General features: G+C 33.3%; 2 protein-coding genes across 3 annotated transcripts; one reads left to right on the forward strand and one right to left on the reverse strand.

The window, feature by feature from the left end:
- Nucleotides 1-534: 534 nt before the first annotated feature.
- Nucleotides 535-11,488, forward strand: LOC120770961. 2 transcript variants are annotated; one of them, XM_040098690.1, is made up of 8 exons: nt 535-854; nt 6,465-6,541; nt 6,626-6,785; nt 6,847-6,880; nt 6,996-7,198; nt 7,257-8,278; nt 8,369-8,551; nt 10,372-10,506. In XM_040098690.1, the coding sequence occupies exons 2-8, from the start codon at nt 6,467-6,469 to the stop codon at nt 10,504-10,506; spliced, it is 1,812 nt and encodes a 603-aa protein (XP_039954624.1). In that variant the 5' UTR covers nt 535-854; nt 6,465-6,466. The 2 variants fall into 2 exon arrangements, with proteins under 2 accessions (XP_039954624.1, XP_039954625.1); XM_040098691.1 differs by lacking the exon at nt 535-854 and having other exon boundaries at nt 6,467-6,541; nt 10,372-11,488.
- Nucleotides 11,489-15,118: 3,630 nt separating this feature from the next.
- Nucleotides 15,119-22,206, reverse strand: LOC120771979 (beta-1,4-N-acetylgalactosaminyltransferase bre-4). Its single transcript, XM_040100334.1, has 6 exons — nt 21,880-22,206; nt 21,530-21,810; nt 20,316-20,742; nt 20,131-20,253; nt 19,946-20,041; nt 15,119-15,264 (listed from the first exon to the last, which is right to left on the reverse strand). Exons 1-6 carry the CDS (start codon nt 22,008-22,010, stop codon nt 15,123-15,125), a joined length of 1,200 nt encoding a protein of 399 aa, XP_039956268.1. The 5' UTR covers nt 22,011-22,206; the 3' UTR covers nt 15,119-15,122.
- Nucleotides 22,207-24,367: the final 2,161 nt, after the last annotated feature.

A 24,367-nucleotide genomic window follows, 5' to 3' on the forward strand; every position in this document is an offset into this window, starting at 1 on the left:
CATATAGTATTTGCACTATTTAATATTATTTTTGTTTTCAAAAGCAAAATTATTTCTTAAAATAATCGCAGTAAATGGGCGATTTGAATATGAATACGGCCAGCAGCTCCATCGTTGAAAAGTCAAAATTCGGAATTCATAACACCGTGGAACCAATGAGTCCACAAGAAGGATTACCTTTAGACGCTGCACTTCTCAACTTGAGGAAAGTATAAAGCCAAACTCTGAGATAAATAGGTGTAACAAGTAACATCAATAAGTGATTGAGTGACTTAATACACACAAGAGTTATTTTTTTAAAAGCATGTTACTTTTACAGATTCAAATATGTGCATGAATTTCTGATCATTGTATTGATTATAAGATAAGAGCGCATCTCCCAACGAGTGTGTTAAGAGAGTAGGTATCTAGCAAGAAACCGCTCAAGTGCTAACCCATGCGTCCGAGGAGAAGGTGGAATATTGGCATGATAGCTCTTTCAGCTTTTCGTGCAAACAATTTGAGCTTCTCGAGAGCAGGTCGCTGGCGCCAGTGCCAGTACACAATAGATTGCCGACGCGAACGCGTGTAGTGCTCGCAACGAAACTGGTCGCTCATTACCAAACACATACTCCCGCCACTGACGCCACACCGCCGCATTTATAGCACACAATCATCTCGTTGGGGATCTTCATAGTTGTCAGTGCTCAAAGGAAAGCAAGCTAAAAAACGAAATAACAAGAAAACTATACCGATACATGCTGCATCGGCATATTTTAGTCATTTAGTCGAGTATTAAGACTAGAAACTGAACTCAAAAATAATTGAAGATCGGTGAAGAGCTAAGTGTTGTTGGCGGCACGAAAAAATAGAAAGTATGTGAGATATTTGTGACAATTTTGCAAAGCCAACCTAACCGTTTTTATTCATGCTTATGTGGTGCTTTAACTGTAATGAAATATATGTATGAATGAACGAACCCATTACCTTTGTAAAGCTGTTTATTATATACATTTGAATACATATGTTTGTATGTGTGTACTAATGTATTAATGTACATACATATGTACTTACAGCAGTGTTATTTATACGTAGGTGTAGGCAATAGTAAGGCAGGTTTCAAGAAAATGTCTATGACCACACTTTGCACAATCATAATACACAATATAAACATACTATACTATATATGTTTATACATACATACGTAGTTATACAGTGGTACAAGCATAACTACATATGCATATGTACATACATACATGTAACAATTCCTAGGTTGTATTAGGAAGTGGGCTGTGAAAACCAGTTGCAAGTAATTTTCGATGGCAATTAGCCAAATTTCATAGCAAATGTGAGCAAAATTATACACCTGTGTACATGTGTACTCCCAGCGAAAAATTAAAACCAATGGTACCGTCCAAATGTTCATAACGGGTGTGACTAAGAAAGTGCGAAATCGCGTTCAAAGGAAGAAATTAAATAAATAAAAATACATGCATACATAAGTAAATATCGCCGACAGATGTGAAAAGCAGCGATTTCACTGTCTCAAAACATGCTCAGTGACAGTGAACTAATTTTAGATTTTTTTTTTTTCGTTTTTGAATATATCGTTTTTTAAGTTTATGAACAAGCAAGCTTTTTAATTTATATGCATGTGCGTACATGTGTGTATATACTTACTTACTCATACATCGGTAATTGCAGACAGGCACCTACTCACTAATACTCAATGAATAGACGCGGAGCTCATCACCAACAGCAAAGATGCTAATAGAACCCGAACTGAGAACAATGAGAAAATTAATCAGCAATGACGTTAGAGTCGAAAAATATACATACACCTACATATGTATGTATGTGGGCACATATGGATGCTCAAGGCGATTTCAAGTTGTTAAGCCTTATAACTTTTATACCCGAATTAAGCTATAGGACATACATAATGTACATATGTAAATGTAGAATTCATTTGAAATATGTACATATGTTGGGTGCAAGCTGACCGCAATATTTTCGTTCAAATTAGAAATTAGAACTTATACAATATTTTTTTAATACAAAAACCCGATTTGCGGATACTTGTCCTTGAAGTATTTCTCACAAAATCTCCTTAGCCGGTTTTGGTAGAGTCGTCCGTCAACACATTTTGTTTTCACGCCAGAAAAATAAGGCCCGATACATTTCATCTTTCGGAAAGAGAGTTAAAATAATCTCCAAAATACCAAAAAATTTAAATTGTATGTATGTATGTATTTACGGAGGCGGTATATGCATATATGAATGTGTGTATGACAAACAGGAATATATCGTAAGAAACTTAATGATCGGAGCGATGAAGAATTGTTTTTTTTACGTACGTAAGTATGTATGTACATACATACTATATGTATGTATGTGCAATGTTTTGTAGAGAATACATGGATATACATGCTTACATAAAAGATACTCAAATCAAAATGAGTATTTTACTTACAATTCGGCACATAAATATTTTCAGTTGTACGCAATCGGTGGTATTGTTTTAAATGAGCATTCGCAGGAGGCCAAAAATGAAAAAAAAAAATGATTCATTTTATTCAGGTGCAGGAACCTACAAGGTCGGAAGGCCACGGTCGATTATAATTTATAATTAATACATATTCACATGTACATATGTCTGTATATTACGCGAAATTACTAGAGTACACATAAATACATACATATGTATGTATGTATATCAAATGTGTGAAATGTAAAAGTGTACTTGAGCTAAGCATCATTTTCAAATATACCCATGTATATTAATTTATAATAATATAGATTTATATAAATATACATATTTACGTATGTATGTCAGTAAAATGTCCACATACATCCATTTACATATGTATGTATATACGACCAGTTCTGTATTTTGTTGATTTTTCGAAATCACCTTCGGACATTCCGTTTTTGTTTTCTACGTTTATTTTGGCATAACCGAGACTATATGAGATCATTCTATTTGAATTTATGCAAACATACTCTCTATATAAGCGTGAGTATACATACGTATTCACAAACATTTATTCAGCGTGCGATCACTGCTGTTGCCTGACGGGTTGTGTTCTAGAATCTAGCCTTTTAATTTCAAGTCAATTGATATACATATATATATATGTATGAGTGTATACTTTCGTATTTTAATAATTTATATTTAAGCCAATATATCTACATAGATACATTGGGTACCTACGTATGCATGTATATGTTCGACATTTCGATAAAATTGCGCGAGTAGATGCAAATACAAATATGTACATATGTATGTGCACATGTGTGCTTAAGTAATTTAACTTTCCTTGAAATTGTATAACGTTACGTTTTAGCGTACATATTGGCAATTGTATTTGCCATTCATCGAAAACACGAATAGTTTATTTGAATGGCTTCTTTTCAAACTCTACGCCTTTCTTCAGTATTTTTCATCCTTTATTTTCTTACGAGCTCAATGTATTCTGAATAAAATAACTTAATGTTTTCAGGGAGCAACAAATTATTCAAAAATCTACTCAAGTGGCCTTGTAGGCACAAATAAACATACATATGCATGTATGTATATGTTTTTAATTTTTGTTGTTTGTTTATTGACCGAATGAGCAGATACATTATATACAAATTCGTATATACATACAAGGTGCGTTCCAAAGTAAACAGGACTTAAAAAAATACAACTTTTTGCATGGTCCAAAAGCATGTCGAACGAGTGTTTTAGGTCGTATGGCCACCAGTATGCCGGTGCAAGCCTTTTGAATGGCTTCTACGTCTGCATAACGCTTTCCTTTCATGGGCAAATGCATTTTTTCCGAAAAGGAAGAAGTCGCACGGTGCCACATCAGGTGAATACGGAGAGTGGTTAATTGCTAAAATGTGATTTTTGGTCAAATAATCGCCCTTCGAATGTTGAATTCTGAGCAATTTTTGGTCATCAGTCAATTTGTGCTCACACCTTTCTTAATCCCAAATGTTCGGTCAAAATGCGATAAATCGATGTTTTGGAGATGTTCAATTCCATTTGCATGAATTTCAATGATGATTTCGGCTGATTTTTGATGAATTCACGCACAGTTTCCAGGGAATTTCCGATGATCACGGATTTTGATTGGCCCACATGTTGATCGTCATTTATGTCTTCACAACCACTTTGAAAACGTTGAAACCACTCGTGCATTCTGCTACGGGATAGGCAATCATCTCCATAAACTTGTGTCATCAATTGAAACGTTTCGGTAAAAGTTCCACCAATTTTAAAACAAAATTTAATTTTGGCTCTTTGTTCGAAGCGCATTTTCGCACCGATAACACAAACAAACTGGCACTTAAAACGCAATAACTTCACTTCCAATATATGAAATGTCGTGAAACTCTCACTGAACAATCGATAAAGATAGCAGATTCTAACGCACCAGTCGACATATAGATGGCGCCACCAGGGGCGTTAGGTTCAAAAAGTCCTGTTTACTTTGAAATGTCCCTTGTATATATGTATTCATATATAGTTATTTTAGATTTATTTTTACTGTGTCAAAAGATATGAAAACAGATTTTTCATTGTGATTTCAATTAAGTCTAATAACCGTATTTTGGCGCTTCTCCACCCAGTCATGCATGCATACATTTTTTTATAGTATATGTATAATACATGCATATGTATGAATGTATCTTTTTATGTGTGTAAACCACTTACGGGATTCAAATGCGTGTGCATGTACACACAACGCTACACACGCTATGTTATTAGCTAAGGTTACATTTATGTACTTTGATTCGCCCAAAGTTCATTAATAAGCATCTCATCATAATACGATTTCAAATACTATTACATATATGTATGTATGTAAATAATCCAATTAACATAAAATATTGCACCTACAAATATGGTTCTTGACCAAATAAAGCCTTTATTTTGATTTTTATTAAGAACTTTCAAGGCGGCTTTTTTAAATAGCAAAAAAAAAACTCTAAAAATTTTAGTGTATAATCATCACTTCTAATATTAAGCTAGTAAAAATATTCAAGTTTTCTGCTAACAAATTCTCGAACAGTTTTGATAAATTTTCCTACATATGTATACACACATCTGTCGAACCGGACCAAGTCCAAAATCGCCGGTGTGCAATTACATTTAAGTATATACATATATACATATGTAAATATATATAAAGCAGATCCTCTGGGAAATTATCTCGAAAAACTGACTATAAAGCTGTGTTCTCATATAAAAACACATAATGGATTTTCCAATTTTTCCAATAAAAATTAGTTCATATCTAAAAGCCAAAGTAATTTTTTGTCATCGCATTTATTTAGGGATATCTACGTTGGGTGGGTAGTGTCGACTATGAATTATTATTTAGAATTAACCTATAATATTGATCAAAATCATGGGCTTTGATGTCGAAATAGTACCTCTCACAAAAATGAACTTCGGAAAACCCATGGTATGTGTCATAAAATATAAGACTGTTGGGGCAATTACGTCCAAAAATCCTTCGAGAAGTTCGTTCATTTCATAACTCTACGATCTAATTCAGTCATGTTCAAAATGCCTTTGATGAACAAATGCACCAACGCTAAGCCAAATTGTTTTATTTCTTCTCATACGATTGGCAGGTTACAAATAGGAGAAGAAATTTGAATAAACACATACTGATATATTAACGCTTTTTGAAATGAAATCCTCCCAAGTGATCTTCATGTTTTTGTGGGCGTTTCGGTGTGTGTCATACTCCAACAAATACTTACCTGTTAAAGCACATCATTTATACGCCTACGTGAAATAATTTCTTGAATGAAAATGCGGATTATATGTACAATTAAGTGAAGCATAAGTGTCGTCATAAGCAAACGTAAGCTTATACGATGTAGTATTGGCAATTATTAATTCTTCATTATAGTTAATTACATATATACTTATGTATGGTGTATGGTATGTATGTATCCACAGGTTGAATCAAATTCTGCAATATTATATTTTAAGAAAAACAAACACAAAAAGAAAAAAAGCTGTAACAAAATAAAGCGATTATGTTACTTCATACGAATTTATTTTTTTCTTTTGTAACAAAGTAAAAATTTTTCAATTCAAAAGTAAACTTAATATAAGGGTCAAAAACTTGATTATATATATTTATTTTTCGTTCTTGTTTGCCTAAGGAGAACTACACAAAGTTCATTTCGTTGGATTTCAGTAGATCTACATTATTCGAAGTAGTTCAATTCAATAACTCAAAACTGTATTAATTTCTTTAAATCGGAAATCTGCAAAAATGCATAATATATACACATAAGTATGTCTATACGAATATTAGATAAAGATTCAGGTATCACTCGGTTTAATAAAAGTACCATGACTTATTGGAAGTTTGGGGGAAGTACATACATAGATATGAGCTACTGTTAAACCTACCTTTTATCTTTTGATCGCCCCAAATAAACGTTAGTAAAATCATTTCACTCGTTTTTAGGAATGCAGTATACGACAAGCTCAGAAAATTACTCCTCATCAATAAGAGGCGATTCGCCGTCAAAATGGGGTAACAAGGTAATTAAAACATTAAAAATTCAATTTTTAAAACTATCAAATTGAGAAAAAATAATAACATCTCCGAAATCTTGATCTCAATAGGAAGATAAAGGTTATGTGTACAAGAAGTCATCCTATCAATATTCCAATTCAGGCAATAACAACATAGCAAGCATGAGTAAATCACACGATACAAATATTGATCAATTGGATGCTTTATTGGAAGACTTGAAACACGAGCGTCAAATCACAAAAGATAAAGGTAATGAAAGAGCTGAAATTTCACATGAATCACAATTTACATGACCAAATTTCTCTTTTAGATATTTTATCAACTTCCGCAAATTATAGGACAATGTGAGTACAAATAATTGTCATATCATAGCATGCTACTTCAATGCGGAATCGTTTAACAATATCCCTCTTAATTAAAATAAATTTTAATCTAAAGTGCGTAAATGTATACTTTCAGGGAACGGGACAGAGAACACGTTGAACCGAGTGGTACTGTTACGAAAACCATGCGTGTTATGAAAACATCACAGCGATCAGTTCCACAACCTTTGCAGGACGAAATCGATAGCTTTTCAACATCAGAATACAGTACTCTGAAGTCGAATGGCTATCCCAGCATACAACGTGACTATCAATCGAATGAAAAGCTCTACGGGTCTAGTAAGTCAAATAATTACATTTTTATACAAAACCTTAACAAGCCGATGTTTTATTACAGCTAACGTCTATGAAAGTAAGAACAAATTATACGAAAGCAATCGCATTATTGACAGTACGGACTTGATTCCTTCCGGAACCACAACCACAACAACAACATCTCAGCTAGAGAAAGATCTTCAGAATTTGCCGTTGTCTGAAGATATATTGCCATTACCCGGTACCAAAGTTACCACTACAGTTCGTACCTATACTTACGAAGTACCAGCCACCGGCACACTTAGCCGTGGTACTCCGTTAACTTCAAGCACTCGCTACAACACAATTCAACGTAGTGAAGTCAACAGCGCCACACTACAGTCTAGTCCTATCGCAGCTCAAGTACCCCCAGTAGTACCACAAACTGTTGTTTATAATACGGAAAGCTATTCTACAACTAATAGGACTAATGAGCGTCCCATAACTTCAAATCACTTATATGAAGTGCGAGAGCAACGCGAAACAAACACTCTTCAAAAGAATTTACCATTACAACAACCGCGTAGCCCTCAACCAAGTGGCAGCAACAAAACTATTATTTATAAAATGAACACAACTGAAAATGTTCATACTGGACCAGAATTCAGAAGCTATCCTCAGCGGTCTCCAGAGTATCCCATAAATCAAGAACCACCACAAAATGGACCATATGGCCAACCTCATGATAATTATCCCCCTGGACCCACAACCACCAAATATATTTATAAAGAATCTTCAAATGTGGTGAACACTATTCATGGATCACCAGTTGGTCCATCAGATGCGCAGCCCAGATATTTACCACCAGCACACCCTCAACACAAATCACCGCCAGCAGGATATTTACCGAGTGGTAATGGCTATCCCCCACACGGGCCCTCAAACACTTCTCAAGTAACATATAAATATTCATCTTCATCTACAACAAACAATCGTCAAGACAGTCCATATGGTAAACCATCACCAACCACTCAACCAGCACCATTCCCCATTGATGGAGTCGAGTATCCAGCAAATTCCAGTCCTCCGCAGAAAGTTGACGAACTCATGCAATCCTTTGGACAAGTAAGTATAAATCAACAAAAATATGAACCATATGTATGTGCAGACATAAAATTCCATATTAATTTGTCATAATTTTCTGATTTTTTCCAGGTTGACTCTGTTGACCGAGCTGACCTTTCTACTCCACGCAAACGGGAAATAGAAACGGCTGTGGCAACACCAAGTCAACATGTTCCTACAATAAACAAGGCGGGAAAGGAAGTTTATTACCCACCTGGACATGAGATGATGTTAACAAAACGTGAAGAAATGGCTGCAGGGTCAGCGGCTGGGGTAAGATTTTGAAGAAATATTTACAACTAAGGTAGAAAAAGATGGCCGATAAATGAATGAATGAGTTTATTACTTAGATGTATTTAAAATTCGCCTTTACTTCCCCAAATTACTGCATTGAATTTTTAAAAAGTCGCCGATTAAGTAATTTAAATAGTTAGTCGTTCTAAAGCAGGTTACAATGCGTTACCCCAATTCAGTGCATCAAGTAAACAAAGCTCATGTCCCTAAAGATCCCCATAATTACGACAATAACTTGCCGTTACTTTTTTCGATTTAGGCTGTTATAAAAACAAATTGCACCCTGCCGCCATGTTGTGATGTAATTCTTTTGAGTTGAGAAGAAGAAGCAGAGAACATCATCTAAATTGCAAAAAAGACGTTAGCACTTTTGTTAATTTTTGAAATCAACTTAATTTATTAGTTTTGGGTGATTGTGAAGGTTGTATTTATTTGAATTAATATGTATACAGTATCGACAGGTACAATAAACTACTGCTGGATACATCGCAATCAAAACCATTCCATTTTTCCAGCAACATTATTCTATTAATTTCATTAAAATGTTTTTCATTATAAACTAATAAATTGAGTTCACATGAGGAATCTTTTTGCCGCCCAAACCGATTTTTGTAAGCGAGAGGACGAGGATCAAAGACGAAGAGTGCCGATTGTACTCCTGTAGTACGCTTTGTGTACTTATTCATATCAGTTCGCTGTCACGTTATTTCTTATTCCTTTTCATTTTAAAACACTTTTCAAGGTTGCAATAGCGATCTATTTCACATGAATATTGACAAGAATTTTATTATATTTTTTTGAATGTAATATGCAAATATGAATGTAAATATCCATTATAAAATGGGTAATCAAAATAATTTTGCACCGCGTACACGAAACATACAAAAATTTGAGATTTTGATAATATAGTAAAATAAAAGCACGTGTGCACACAATGAGCGAAACCAAAAAAGAACTAGCCGATAATGGGCGACATAAGAGTCCTTGTCTGAACACAGTCGTAGCCATGAGAAACTTCAGCTAGTTAAAAAAACATTGTTTTAATAATATCAGTAGGCGTTCGAAACGGTTTATTACTTTGCTGATAACGAGGCATCTCGACAGTCAAACATTTATTGTATACTAACTGTATTGCTGTATATATTGTCTGTGGAGTCTCCATATTACTTATTGAATATAGTATGTATAAGGCATACTAATAATATAAAATGATAAGTACATTTCTAAACAATTTTAATTTTTTAAATAAGTCAATATATTTTTTCAAAAACTTAATATTTAGTTTAATATTGTTAATTTGCAGACATATTATACAAAATGGATTGGCAAATAAACGAAGACTTAAATTTAATAAACTTGTAGAAGTATAAATCAAAATAGCATAGCTCATATTAAATTTATTAATTTAAATGATATATAAAAACTATGCTACAATTATTATAGTCCGAAAATATGATTTTTTTTGTTAGAAAAAAGTATTTTTCTACTATTTTTCTACTTTAAATCTAACGGATTTTTTCCATCCGTATAAAAATTTAAACGGTTCAAGAGCTCAAAACATGCGCTATATCAGCTCGAACCTACCTACCCGACGCCATTTCGCAAATAATTATGTTATGAAAACAAATCCCCACATACAGATTTGGCAACGACAATGGCCATAGATTTGAAAGTTAGTATGCCATAAACTTTAGCCTGTAGAGATGCGGGGTAAATGTTCACTTTTTGCCTAATATATGTATAAGTATGTATTTATATGTATGTATATACTATTTACTTTTATATTTTATTTATTTTAGGGACGTTGGGCTAAAGGCTCTGGAATGTATGAGTACGAGTCCGGATATAAATCTAAAACTAAAACTAAACAAGGCGGTGCAGTGGTTCCTATTTGTTTACCACTTTGTTGTGCTATGCCATGCTCCATAATGTAAATCGAAATCAAATTAATTTATTGAAATAAATTCTCGAATGTAAATATAGATATATGTATGTACCACTAATATTAAATAATACTCCATACACTCTCTACACAAAATTTAGTAAACATTGGAAAATTTACAATGCAATAAACAAATCCACAAACCAGTTTTGGAAGCGATGATAAAGATTACAAAATTGTTAATAAATTATTTAAACTAAAAAATCGAGAAAGGAAAATAAATTCATTATTATAAAAAAAAATAATAATATAAACGTTATTAATAATTATTTATATTTATTTACGTATGTATATACGTGAGGATGAATATTCTATTTGCCAATGTGTACTCTTTTTTAATGGAAATAATACTATTAATATTAATGTATAATTAAAACTCACACATAAGAACGAAAAAAACATGCTGTCATGAAAATAAGACAATACTATCCTTATGGTTAATATTCACAACATACAGGATCGCAAAGAAGTTTGTTGAGAGAAAGTTTTATTAAACGGACGCTCTAAACAAATAACAAAACAAAAATGGTTAAATGGTTAAACCTGAAGACTCTGAATTTTAGAGTTGGTAAATTCAAAAAATATACATAAAATACACCCATACATAGTATATTTCTCAATAAATGTTTGTACATAATATACTTTTAGACTTGCGAGGGACGATCATTAAAGAAACAATTTGTGTCAAATAACTTTATTGTCAGATTTTACGCAGAAATATCGTGCCTTTAAGGTATAATAAAAATGTGGATATGTATGCACATATGTACATATGTATGTATATACATATGTTTTATGATTGTGTCATAAACATGCAAGCTTATTTTCAAGATTAGCTTTACTGTAATATTAACACAAAAAATTAATGTTTGTAACCGAATTTGTCAACATCAAAATAAGTGCTAATTAACAAAAAAATGCGTTTAATAAAGATTCTCTAACGGTACATTGTTGTTTTATTGTAAACCGTTTATAATATAATATTAAACTGCAAATCAAACGATAAAGTGAAAATGTTAGTGACAAAAACTATTCAACAGTATTTAATTTTAAGGATGGGAATAATTTGAAATTAACGAATATAAGTATTTCAGCTTTCGAAGTAAATTACTTGAGGAGCTTGATAATAGCAATGCGAAAACTCAAACTTTTTTACTAGCGACAAGACGTTGAACATCCATATTTTCAGTCACTAAGCAAGCCTCAACAACTGAGCCAGATTACTAACTTATATTTAACCGTTATATACTCAACAAGTACGTATAATAAAGAGCACTTGGAAAATATTATTGCCTAAGACAAATTTCAAATACTACCAAGCAGTTGTATTTGAACGTTACTGCGTTACTTCAACTTTAATTCAACAGAGTTGAGAAGGAGTTGAAAACTATAATACCAGGGTTATTTTAAAAAAAGAAGAATTTAACATTCAATCATAAAGGGGGTCCCAAAATTAACGCAAGATTGGAATTAAATAGAAAACACAGTGCTTAATTTTTCGATTGGAATTTTTTATTCAATTATAGCTATCCTATGTAAGCTATTATTTATGGAATAACACATCAAGCAAGTGGCCTCCACGGCTTTTCGGACACATACGGAGTCCTTTAAAGATATTTTCAGAGACTACTCCGTATAAATGTGACTGAATTTCATTGATGCAACGTTAAATTTCTGCCTATAAAGCACGCATCGTAATGGTTTTGTGCAATAGACCCCATAAAAAGAAAACGAGACAGTGCACGACCTGGAAAAGTCAGCGTCTTGTTAAAAAACATATTGGCCACATCAATATCATCCAATTTCGGCCAAAAAGAACTGGCATTTGTTTTTAGATGATCACATGTGCTTATTAACCACCCTATCAAAGTGAAAATATGATTAAGCTTAGGGCGATTTTGCTTGAAAATTCAGCATTCCTCATATCATTTTTTTTTTGGAATATTGTTCGGATGCTTTATTTATATACTGTAAAGTGAAACAATTATATGAAATTTAAATTTTTAAACACGTTTGCCAAGTTTTGTCAAAATATCTCAACTTTTACTTTATGTAGGTATCGCTGGTCTGGAGCTCTGGAGGTCTGAGATTTTCCAAAGACTAAAAATGTGGTAATTTTTTTCGGAGCACTGGCACCTGCTATAAATGTAACCTTTTTTGTTGTTTTTTCTTCCTCACGCAAATACTTATTCAGGAATAACATTTGTTTTTTCAGGAAACTTTTTCCAATAAGTTGTTTTGTAATCTGCACTATTATTTTTACTAAATCCTCTATCTTCTTTATAAATGGTTTAACTCCATCTACATACATTAGATGGAAGCTTTTCATAATATTCTTTACGACGACATATTCGAAAGCATTTTTTCTATCTAGTTTCTCACCATCACTGGCTAAATAATTTCCCTTGTAGAACTTCGAAGAAAACTTCTCCGCCATTGTCGTTAAAACTCTCAACTAGGGAAACATTTCCACTCTTAAGTTATAAACCATTTGTTAAGGGCCTGCATCATTCTATGAAATTCGCGTACTTTAAGGGTTTCATTCGATTTGGATCTATTCCTTCATTTTTAAATTTAAATTTTTGTAGCACAAACCAACGATTTCCGAACTCCATATATTTACTTCATCGATATGGCCTTTATTGAAAGTCCCTTTGATAAACAGGGCGTATGCAAACGGTGGCTTAGAGATTCGATTTTTTAATATTTACATACATATTTGAATATCTACATTACATACAGATTTTACAATAATTAAATATTCCGATACAATATTTTATTATCGTTTCAATCGCCGGTATTCTATTTTAGCGCTTAATCGTTATCGTCGATACTGCATAGTTCATTCGTTTATGTTTGAAGTCAACACGTGAGGGAAGATAGAACTCGGGCTTCGTCAAACTTCATGCCCGGAGTCCGTCGGGGTCGCTAAGGAGAATTAAAACAAGCTTTATACATGCGACAACGTGCGACTTGTGTGCATGCATGTCAAGAAGCGTATCTCACATTGCATTTCTGCCTCGTGTCGAACGAATAAGCTTACGCCATATCAGCTACAGCAAGTGAAAGATCGTTTTGGACGCTTCGCAGAAATTGACTAATTGAAGGGCCTTACTCTTCTTATTACCCATAGAGATATTGCTGTTTCGAGCAAATAAATTTTGAACATCAGAAGAATGGACATCATTTTATAAGCACTATTTGCATTTGTGAATAATTTTTTCCAGTTGAAAAGTAAATAATGTATTTTATAATTTAATGAATAATTGACGTAGTGCTATAAAAAGTTATATAACGGCTAATAACTATTTTTATCTTTTTAATCCCTTTTTTTAGCAAGTTGCAAAATTTGAACAAGCCCGACCCTGGAATATGTTCTACGAACGCTTTCGTTTTGGCATGACATTATAATCTTCTTTCTAATCAACTACAATAAACCATCCTCACCTAAAGGGACTTTGAACTGGCTGACGTTTAAGGGGTCCCGGTGGTCTAGAACGCTCAAATTAAGGGTGTTTTCTGGATATTTTTTTAAGGTTTAAAAAAAGAGCCATCGATTTAAAATTTTTACAGTTTATTTGTACACTTATGAAAAGTATAAAAATATTATTTTGTTAAATAAAAAAAATTTTAACAATATTAAAAATGACGTCCAAAAAAGCTATCTTAAAAAATGACTCCCGGTGTTGTTGATTTGACTCTTCAGAACATCTGAAACATAAAAACCAAGAAATTACTAATCAGTAGGAGTGCAGCTATCGCTGGAACTACAACCAAAAAAAAATTGAAAATTAAAAAAATTTCGCGTTTTTGAAGTTCAGATTCTGAAAACAGCTATTTTTGGACCAGTTTTAGATCGAAAAAATCGAAGTTCTTAAAATTAAAATTTGATCGTAGTTCCAGCGATAGATATTGATCTTATAAACACCATATTAAAATTTCAAGTGATTCGGATGGATAGTTTTTTTTTTCATCAACGGCACGCCGAAAAAAGTAGTTTTGAGATAAATGACGTACAAAGCATCTATTCATTGAGCCCCTCAATCAAATAAAAACAAAACAAAAAAAAACGATTTTTTGAAAATTCTAGACCACCGGGACCCCTTAACTAATTCGAAGTCAATAAAAACTAAAAAAAATATGCATATTTTCTGCAGATATATTACAACGGTTAAACTACAGTTGGATTAATGAAACTTTTGTTTTTGCAAAGAACGTGAAGTTTAAAATAAAAAAAAATGTATCAGCATTCGTAATATCGAATAGTTAAAATTGTTTACGTTCGTTCTATACAAACATCAATAAGGTAATTATGGTTGAACCGAAAGACAGACACGGCATTGTCCGTGCTTGTTAATACAGACATTCCCAATCTAAAATCATTCACTTCGTATTCACTTGGACCCTCATTAATAGAGACAAAAGAACAACAACCAAAACCTTACAAAATCTTATATATTCATTTTATTTGTGTATTAATAATAATTGTAATAAATGAGTTTTAAATATGAGTAGAGCAAAAAGAATAAACAAGTGTATTTGTTAAAATTTTTAAAACTAAATAAATAATTAAGGAATCATTATTTTCTTAATCTATTACCATAAGTATTAACTTGTTTGATCGAAGATTTTTAATTCTGCTAGATACCAAGTAAAAGTTGGAAATTCTCTTATGCTATAGATTTCATACTTTATGGAATTTATACCGTCCATTTCCATCTTGCTGATTCCATTTACGAGATTCTCATATCTGTAGGTAATAAACAAAATAATAAATAACATTTAATACTATTAGTGATATAAAATAATGCAAGATTTCATAATTATCTGAAATAATTGAATAAAGATATATCTTCCGCTCAAAACGACTTTTAGTATTTACAGTTTAAAACCGTGTCTGGAAAGTGTTATTTCTCTATTACGGTTTTCAACTCCACTGAGTTGAAATTGACTTGAAGTTGAAGCAATTCAACTTTAGATCATCAACCTTACTGATATTACGATCTTCAACTATTTTCAGTCGGAGATTCATTGATGTTACCAACCCAAAAATTAGGCAGATAATTAAACAGCTTAAAATTTTTTAAGGAAAAATCAAAACAATTTATTTAGTATTGCTAACAATACTTATTAGAATAGAAATTAGTTCAGATAGATCTCCCACCGTCCCTTAGTTTTATTTTAATGTTTCCAAATTGTAGTTTGTTTCGTCACCTTTCTCTGGATTTATACTTAGTAACTGATTAACATAGTTTGAAATTATAAGTAGTCCTTTTTATCCATTTCCCATTTTCTATTAATATTTTTTCTAAATAAATTCATTAATGTTTTACTACATTTTCTTGTTAGCAGTTGAAAATTTTTGATACTCTACAGCTAGTCAGCCCATTGGCGCGGAGTTGAAAACCGTAATAACCATAACCCAACTGCATTTTAATTCAAGTTTTTTTGGTACAGTGGGCCTCTACTAATCCGGGCATAGCCTAATCCGGATTCCACTGTAATCCGGACAGGGTTAAAAAACTCAAAATTTCTATTAGTCCCTTGTAATCCGGACCGACATTCTCTATCCGTATTCTCTAATCCGGATCACATGTTTATTATTCACTACATTCGCTTTTATGTTTTTTTTTTTTTGGAACATGTGTATTATTTGTTATAATAAACAAACAGAAATTTATAAATATTTTTTCATAATACATAGTTCTGATATGTCTTTGGTAATCCGGATTTCCTTATATTCCGGATAGGGGCCGGTTTTAATTGATCCGGATTAGCGGGACTCTTCTGTATTACGGTTTTCAACTCCGTGCCAATGGGGCTGACTACCTGTAGAGTATCAAAAATTTTGGGTGGACGCTCAAAGTCGGGCCAAAAGTAAATTCGCGTGTTGGAAATGGGAAAACACCATATTTGTGTGCATTAGATATAACACAAATGGCCAAGAGAAGCGAAACATTTCAAAAATGGAATCGAAGATTATACTGATTCTTTATGTTCGAAACTCTTTCCACGGCACATTCATTTTATTTTTACTGTTTCCAAATTTTAGTTTGCCTCGTCCAGCATCGGGATTTGGCTCCAGAGGCTCAAGAAATGTTTCGCCTTTCTATAAATTTGTACAAAATAACTGATTCAAATTCCTTAAAATTATAAATAAAGTATTTCCTCACCTTTTTAATTTTTCCAACAACACTTCAACCGAAATAATTTTTGGCGGGTTGAGTTGATATCGATAATACCGAATTTAAAAACTTCAAACAAAATGCAGTTAATTGCAAATCGCAATAGGGGCCTTAATTACAATTTGTTGAATATCTAACACGCTCAGAAGGAGGATAATTATATTTACGGTGTGTTATCAATGAGTTATTTATTCCACAAATTTATTGTTAATGTTAAAAAATGAAAGTTGTTTTTATACTATTCAAAATTTTCACTCTCGATTCACTTTCGTATCATAACTGTGATCATATATGCAGCTTTAAAATACAATTGGCAAATATTGTCAGTGATATCAAATGATAGTATAAACAAAAAAAACAAACGCCTTAGGCTTAGTGAAGTACGTAATTCCCTACGGAATCAAACTTTAGTTTTGCTCAGCATCTTACATAACTTCGGTGAAATCGATAGTATTTATTCTGAAATAATAATATAGTTGGGAAACCCAACAATTTACTAAAAACATTAAATTTAGCGATATAGATTTTAAATGTGTTGCACTTTAACATTTTTTCAAACATTGTAAATGGCAAATTAAGGTGGCTTTTGTCTAATGTGGACCCCGAGCCTGATTAAAATCCTGTTAAGAGGCGTCCACATTTTCGCCTGACAATTTTGTCAAATAAAGCTTATCTCACTCATCCGTAAAATTATTATACCCTGAGCAGAATGTATTAGGTTTGCAGCGAAGTTTGTAACACCCAGAAGAAAACGATATACCCTAATAAGTTCATATATAGTACGATCAGCGTGACCTTAGGGAAAAGAGTGTTAGATGTGTAGGGTTTGCTGGGCATGCAAAAAGATGGTTAGTCATGCGGGGTCTTTAGTTTAAACTGCCAGTATCCAAAACGAAGTTGCGCAAGGGTCACTGAGAGGGAGTCGGTGAATGTGTTAAGGTTAATAGCTCCCCTGCGAATGGCAGTCAAACGACTGCAAATATGGCTTCTTCGAGAACATCCCAGCATAAACTGTTTGGAGAGAATTTCGTTATGGTCCTTAATAGGAAGCATACGGGTATCGCAGTGTATCAAGAGGAATAGACATCAAGAGGCATTATGTTATAGTCCAGAGTTCAGTGTTTTGACCCGTCTGAAGTTTTTTCGGCCACTTTAACGGTACAGTGTATTTTAAGACCGGTCTGCCGATTGCCTTGTATGTTACCAACAACATTTCATTGTCTTTTCACCATGAGCTACCGGCTTGTGGATTTTGTTGTGGCTCTGCACCCTTGCAGTTATCGCGGTCGTATGAGTAGTGAAGGACCACTGGCTGTCCAATGTTACACCTTAAATCTTTGAATTATTAACCGTCGGAAATTTGACGTCATCAACTGAAGTGTTAAGGTCTAGTCCGTACTCCTTCGTCCAGTTCGTGCATATGATCGCTGTCGATTTAGTGGTGAATAGTGTTGCAAAGAAGAAGTTTAAAAGGTCGGAGAGATGGCCGTTTACTTTTCAGCACATGCCAGCATTCCAATGCCCAATTATTAGCGTAGGTTGTGATGGAAATTCTTTCTGGTAGTTGAGGCAGTATTGAGATATACAGGGGTGTTGTAGAATCTGTTAGTTGTTGGATCAAAATTCAAACCGATAAAAAAGGAAGATGTCACGAATTCAGATATTACTGGTTTGATGTTTGAAACAGGAAAAGTATTGCTTTTGAGTGTCTCGGAAACCGATTTTATGAGGTTTGTTGTCAGAAACAAATTGAAACAGGTTAAAAATGATTGTAAAATAAGTAATTTGTTTTTTTTTTTTAATTAACTTATCTTTATAGGGGAAAATAAAATACCTAATACTATAATTATCGAGTTTCTGGAAAAAAGCAGCTAGTTTAAGAGAATTTACAACAGCTAATAATCTATAATAAATCTATGTGTTTTTAATCAGTCGGTGATATAAATCTTTAAGCATATAAACACATACAAGCAAAGAAGTAAATACAAGTTATATTTATCATGCCATTCCCTTCGGACATCAAGTGAAGCACCGTGATTACTTTAAATGTCTCTTTTAATCTTTCCGTTACTTTATTCCTCCAACAAAATAAAAGATTCCGAAATCGGCCACAAACTATCTGGGCGTTTATGACGCTAAGTGCTTTGGTGGTGGGGTGCACTTTGCGAATCCCATACGGGTCTAGACTCAGATGTTGACTAAACGTCGGGAGCAGCAAGGCCTGAAGTGTTTTCACTACTTTGGAAAGAACAGTTATCGGACGGTAATACTCCCCTTTGATGGCAGGTTTCCAAGGTTTCAATAGTGAAACCACGCTTTCGACTTTGCACACATCGACTATTTGAAGATTGGCCAGCGACAGGTTAAAGAACTTGTTTAGGAAACCTACTCCTGTCGAGTCTATGTGCTTTAGTATCTGGCAAGATTCAGGTGCTCTACCCAAGGACGTTTTTCGATTAATTTGGCATGGGCCGCCGGGTTATCAGACCGCCACTAGCAATGATAATATCTGACGAGCTATTACATGTGCCTATTATCTTGAGGAAGAGTTAGATCGCCGAAATAAACATGCTCCTTGGCAAAAAAAAAAAAAGTTTAGCACACTTCCTATATAACACAGTTTTAAATTTCATCTGACTCTTTCCTTTCCAGTAAACAAAACAAGAAGCAAATTAATATAACGGGATAAAACTTTGCAAGAATAATGCCTTTAGCATATGCCATTTTATGTCAATTTGTGAGATACTGATAACAGTGTATTTTTTTTTTGCCTATAATGGATATAATTGGGTCAAAACTTGACCTAGCCCCCATATAACATCCGGGTGACTTTACTCCATATGATTGATAATGGCATGTGAAGTACCTTAATGAATCTCAGGGAACACTTTATTAGTACGTGACATATTTATGTTGGAAAAATAGATAAAATTCGGTCGATACGTCCCTTTCCACCAAAGACCAAGGCAACTCTACAATATTTGAACAAATTGTTCAGATCGGACCACTGTAGCGTCCAATTCCATTCAAAATGATCGATCAAAATCAAGATAAAGTTCTGGTTACACCCTTTTATGCAATAAAAAACAACACCTGTGTAGGGTATTATAGCTTACACCTGAACATTTTAAAACCCGTCTAAATCTTACAAATTTTACCTACATCAGAATTGAACTCCTTGTTGCTTATTTCAAATTTAATTCCAGAGCTAAATATAATATATATACATATATACATAATATTCACCTTTTTGGATTGGCCTTTTCTTTTGGATGTTTTAGCATCATATAACGTGCTATATTAACAGGATATCTTGATATGAACAAATTGGCATGCTTTAATCTGAAGAAAATAATAAAATTCATTAGTAAATTATAAAATACCATAAATCATCACAATATTGTTTGCTATAAGTATGGAAAATATCTTACCTATTCGACATATCGTCATCTTCACCACCCCACCCAAAATACGAATTCGAAAAGCCATTCACTAGCTGAAAGTGTTCACGAGTCATAGCGGATACTCCTCCAAAAATTGAACGATAAGGCAACCTATTGATAAAATCAACAAAATCACTTAGTTGAATGTGATACAAATATATGAAAGCTATTACTTGAAGTTTAAAGTATCTATAGAGACTGACATGTGGCGCGGTTGCCGCGGACATGTATAAAAGTTTCGATTATCCAGAGGTAACAAGTCAACATCATGGAATATAAAACAGTCCCATGGAAATATTTTTAACGCTTCTAAGAAGCCTATATTCATTAACGCAGCCCGATTAAATGCTTTCCCATTGGTTTGTTCGATGAGAAATATTCTGTAGGCAATATGCTGTTTCATTAAGAATGGATGAATGTTTCTCAGAAACACGGTTAAATGGGCGTAACGATCACGAAATGGTACGACTATTGCGACGTGTTCCTTTGGAATACAATCATGTGGTTGAAATGCTCCTCCCGGTTTTAATAGAGGGGCTAGTTCAGCTTCCACAATGTCCAATGATTCAAGAGTTGTATTTGGGGTTATTGGACCTTCATCTGAAAATTAAAAAGTACGTTGCATTTTTTTATTTATATCTAAAAGCAGAAATGGACAATTCATCATTTAAAATTGATGCAGAATTGGAAATTGATGTAGAAAAAGGACATTTTAAGGAAGTTTTTAATAAAACCACGACAATCAAGATAGCATCTAAGCCATTGGGTAGTAATATGGTTGCATTAGAGCATAAGGTATGCGTATAAGAAGGGAGAAAATAAAGTAAAGATTAGAAAAATTCGTAATCATTATCCAATAATGCTGCAATTATGTATCAATTTATAGACCAAACCATGTTACAAATTAAAAAACAAAATAAAAAAGTATTAATGATATCGAGACGACTACTTATGAAATTACAACTCTATAAAATTTTAATGCTAATGGTTAATATGAAATAAAACTGTTTTTCTCAAGTCCTTCTTCTTACATTTTGATGATTTTGGACCTTTTACAATATTTTCGTATTCAGTTGTAACTCAAAAAATATAAAGTTATTTGCCGTCTTAAAAATATGTATTTTTTCATTTCTAACATCCTTAATCAAAGTATACCTTAGAACATTAACATGCAATCCTTATGCGTCAAAAATGAAAAAAATATATGTACACCGATCAAAGGCAAAAAACCATATCAACAAATAGGAGTCAAGCATTCGTTTGAATTTCCGATGTGGCACTATGAAACTAATATCAGTACTTTGATATTAATTTGCGTATAACAGACTAAGCATATAAAATGAATTAAGGCAAGTACATTTTCCATAAAAACTAAAATTAAACTCACTTTCATCATATTGTGGTTCCTTACATCTTACTCTCACTGTAGCTCCGTTTTCCCTCTTAATAGATTGCAATGGTCTGAGCAACCTGTAATTATTCGTTTGGTTATGCTCGCTGGAAACATTTTGTGAGTATAATAATATAATAGGCTTCTGAGATTCGGAATCAATAGGAAGTACTGTTTGGTTAGACGTATTTAAAGTATCATGTTCTTTAGAGTTGTTACCACTTAAAGACTTATTGGCAATTGTAATACCCCTTGCAAAGTTATGCATATGCCGAATGCTGAAGATATATAAAAGAAAACATCTTAATCTATACAAAAATCTACATATATTAACGAAACAAAGTTACCTTAGTCTACTAAACGTAGAGTAACTTGCAGATTTATTATCCACATAGCTCAGAAACGCGCTAAACAACACCCATATCCCGACCAGACACAGCATAGCTCTCACACCATTAGCTTTGGTGAAGAGCGCCATTGCCGCTGGTCGTGATTACAATTATGCGGCTGTCCAGATCTTTTGTAGAAGACAGATTTCATTGAATAATAATACAAAATTAGAAATCTCCATTAGAACATCCAGTGCAATTTAAATAAATCGTAAGTAACTTAAGTTTATTTTACTAACACTAAATGTATTTATTTGTGCAATTTTACAGCAATGCAAATAATTAGAGATGCCACATTATCTAACTTATAGTAGAAACACGTCTACAGAGTGACACAATAAAAATACTTTAGTATTCTGAGTTGTTATGAGAATCAACACCTGTCGTTATGTAGAGTTTTGAGCGGTTTTCGCCAATTTTCTTCGGTAAATTCCAATTTTTCTTTCAAATATTTAAGATGCAAAGAAAGATTACAAAAAAGTTAACAAAAACAGTGGGCTTAAATTAACATTTTCTTAAATGACAACACAAAAATTTCGCAAATCCAAACAATTTACTTTAGCACAGTATAATTTATAATACTTAGTCCAGCTATGCCCAAATAAATGCGAAAATAGTGTTAGAATGCAAATAGAGGTTGCTTGTGAGTTAGTTTTTTTATAATAAATTTAATTTAAAACATAGTTTAAAAAAGAAAGTCTGTCGGGGGTGACAGGGACAACACTGTCCACAGAAATCAATGACTAGAAGTTGACATGGCAAAAACACTCAAATATGCAAAATCTTGCATTGGCCCCATAGAGGAATTACCAAACGCGTAAGTTTCACAAAGGAATACAAAGTTATCTTCAGTCGAATGAAGTAACTTCACACTCAAGCTACTACTTAGGGTTAGCACTGTCCAGTGGTAAATTGACGGCGTTTTGAATGTATTTTTCGAACAGCAGACTTTGTAATAAGTTGGTGTTGTGTCTAAGTAAAAATAAACCTCCATCGCAACTATCGCAATTACTATTGGCAAAGAAGTGCATAGAACAACTGAACATCTTACCAGTCTGCAACCGAGTTCACCTTATCTGATTGCCAGGAAACAAGTTAATCGGAAATCAACTAGTTAACGAACTTGCCCGCTCTGCAGGAAATTCAAAAAAAAAAAAATTCGGTACCGGAGTGAGCCCCTACATAAACGAGCTGTTGAGGATGAGAAAATAGATAGTGAAAGATATCGGCAGCAATCTATAGGCCTGCCTTCCAAACTGTCGATTTTGCGACGCGGAGCCGAAAACCTCGAAGCTTATTGATCAATGACGCCTAGCAAGAGTTTTGAGTTTTTGATGTAAGTGAAAGAGAGGAGGACAAAACAGACTCCAGGTCGCAGTACAGAAAACTTACTTCTATTTATAAAATATTTATATTCTTTCTTGTGGTTGATTCTAAATACATATGTCGATTGGTTAAGAAATTGCCATGTCAAATCAAAAGGGGTTTTCATTGAAAAATAAGCAAAGATTTTGGAAATTACTACCAAAGCGCTTTCAACGAAGTATGGAGTCTTGAAATCGCAAGTTTGTTTTGTCGAAATCAGAATTTAAACCACTTAAACAATGTGAATTTCCTAAAATGAAGTAGATCTTCAATAAATCGTTTACAACTTTACGTCGAAGCAACATCCCTATTAGAGAGAATTGCGAAGACATTTCATTGTAATTTCCGCAAGAAAATTTTTTTACCACTGATGTCTGGATGACTAAATTAACAGTTTCGGAATTCGTCTTCTCAAAGAAGGTGATGAAAATTTGTCATCTTATACATGTATATTAAAACTAAAACGCAATGATCATCCTTGTTGTGAATGTGCTAACCCAATTTTTGTCTGATTAACGCTTTTGATGCATTTTTGTTTAATCGCGAAATTGATGGAGATTTCACTTCTTTCCGTGCTGTGGTTCGAACGTTCTGCGAGTACATAACAAAATAGCGTTTCAATTTTATATACTATATGACATAGAGTATATGAACTCGAAGTGTGCTTGTTTTGAGGTGGCTGCGAATTCCTTAAGACTATCGATGGCAAATTTATATTCGCACTTTTTATACTCTTGTAACATGTTGCTACAGAGTGTAATATAAAATTTTGTTCACATAACGATTGTTTGTATCTCCTAAAATTATTCGAGATAGAAACGGAGTTATATGTGTATAAATGATCACGATGACGGGACGGTGCCCAGAAATCACCATTAAACGCCGCCCTCTAAGCAATAAAACGTAAATTTGTACAGGAAAAATCTTTCAACATCCCGTACAACAGTGTGAAAATAGATCAAATATAATAAGCCTTATATTTTATCAATTTTCACACTGTTGTAAAGAACTGGCGTCAAAATTGAGCAATGGGTGTGACACCGCCCACTTTTAGGTGAAATCACATATTTCCGGACCTCGA

Source organism: Bactrocera tryoni, chromosome 3, assembly GCF_016617805.1.
Source record: "Bactrocera tryoni isolate S06 chromosome 3, CSIRO_BtryS06_freeze2, whole genome shotgun sequence".
NCBI classification, from domain to species: Eukaryota; Metazoa; Arthropoda; class Insecta; order Diptera; family Tephritidae; genus Bactrocera; species Bactrocera tryoni.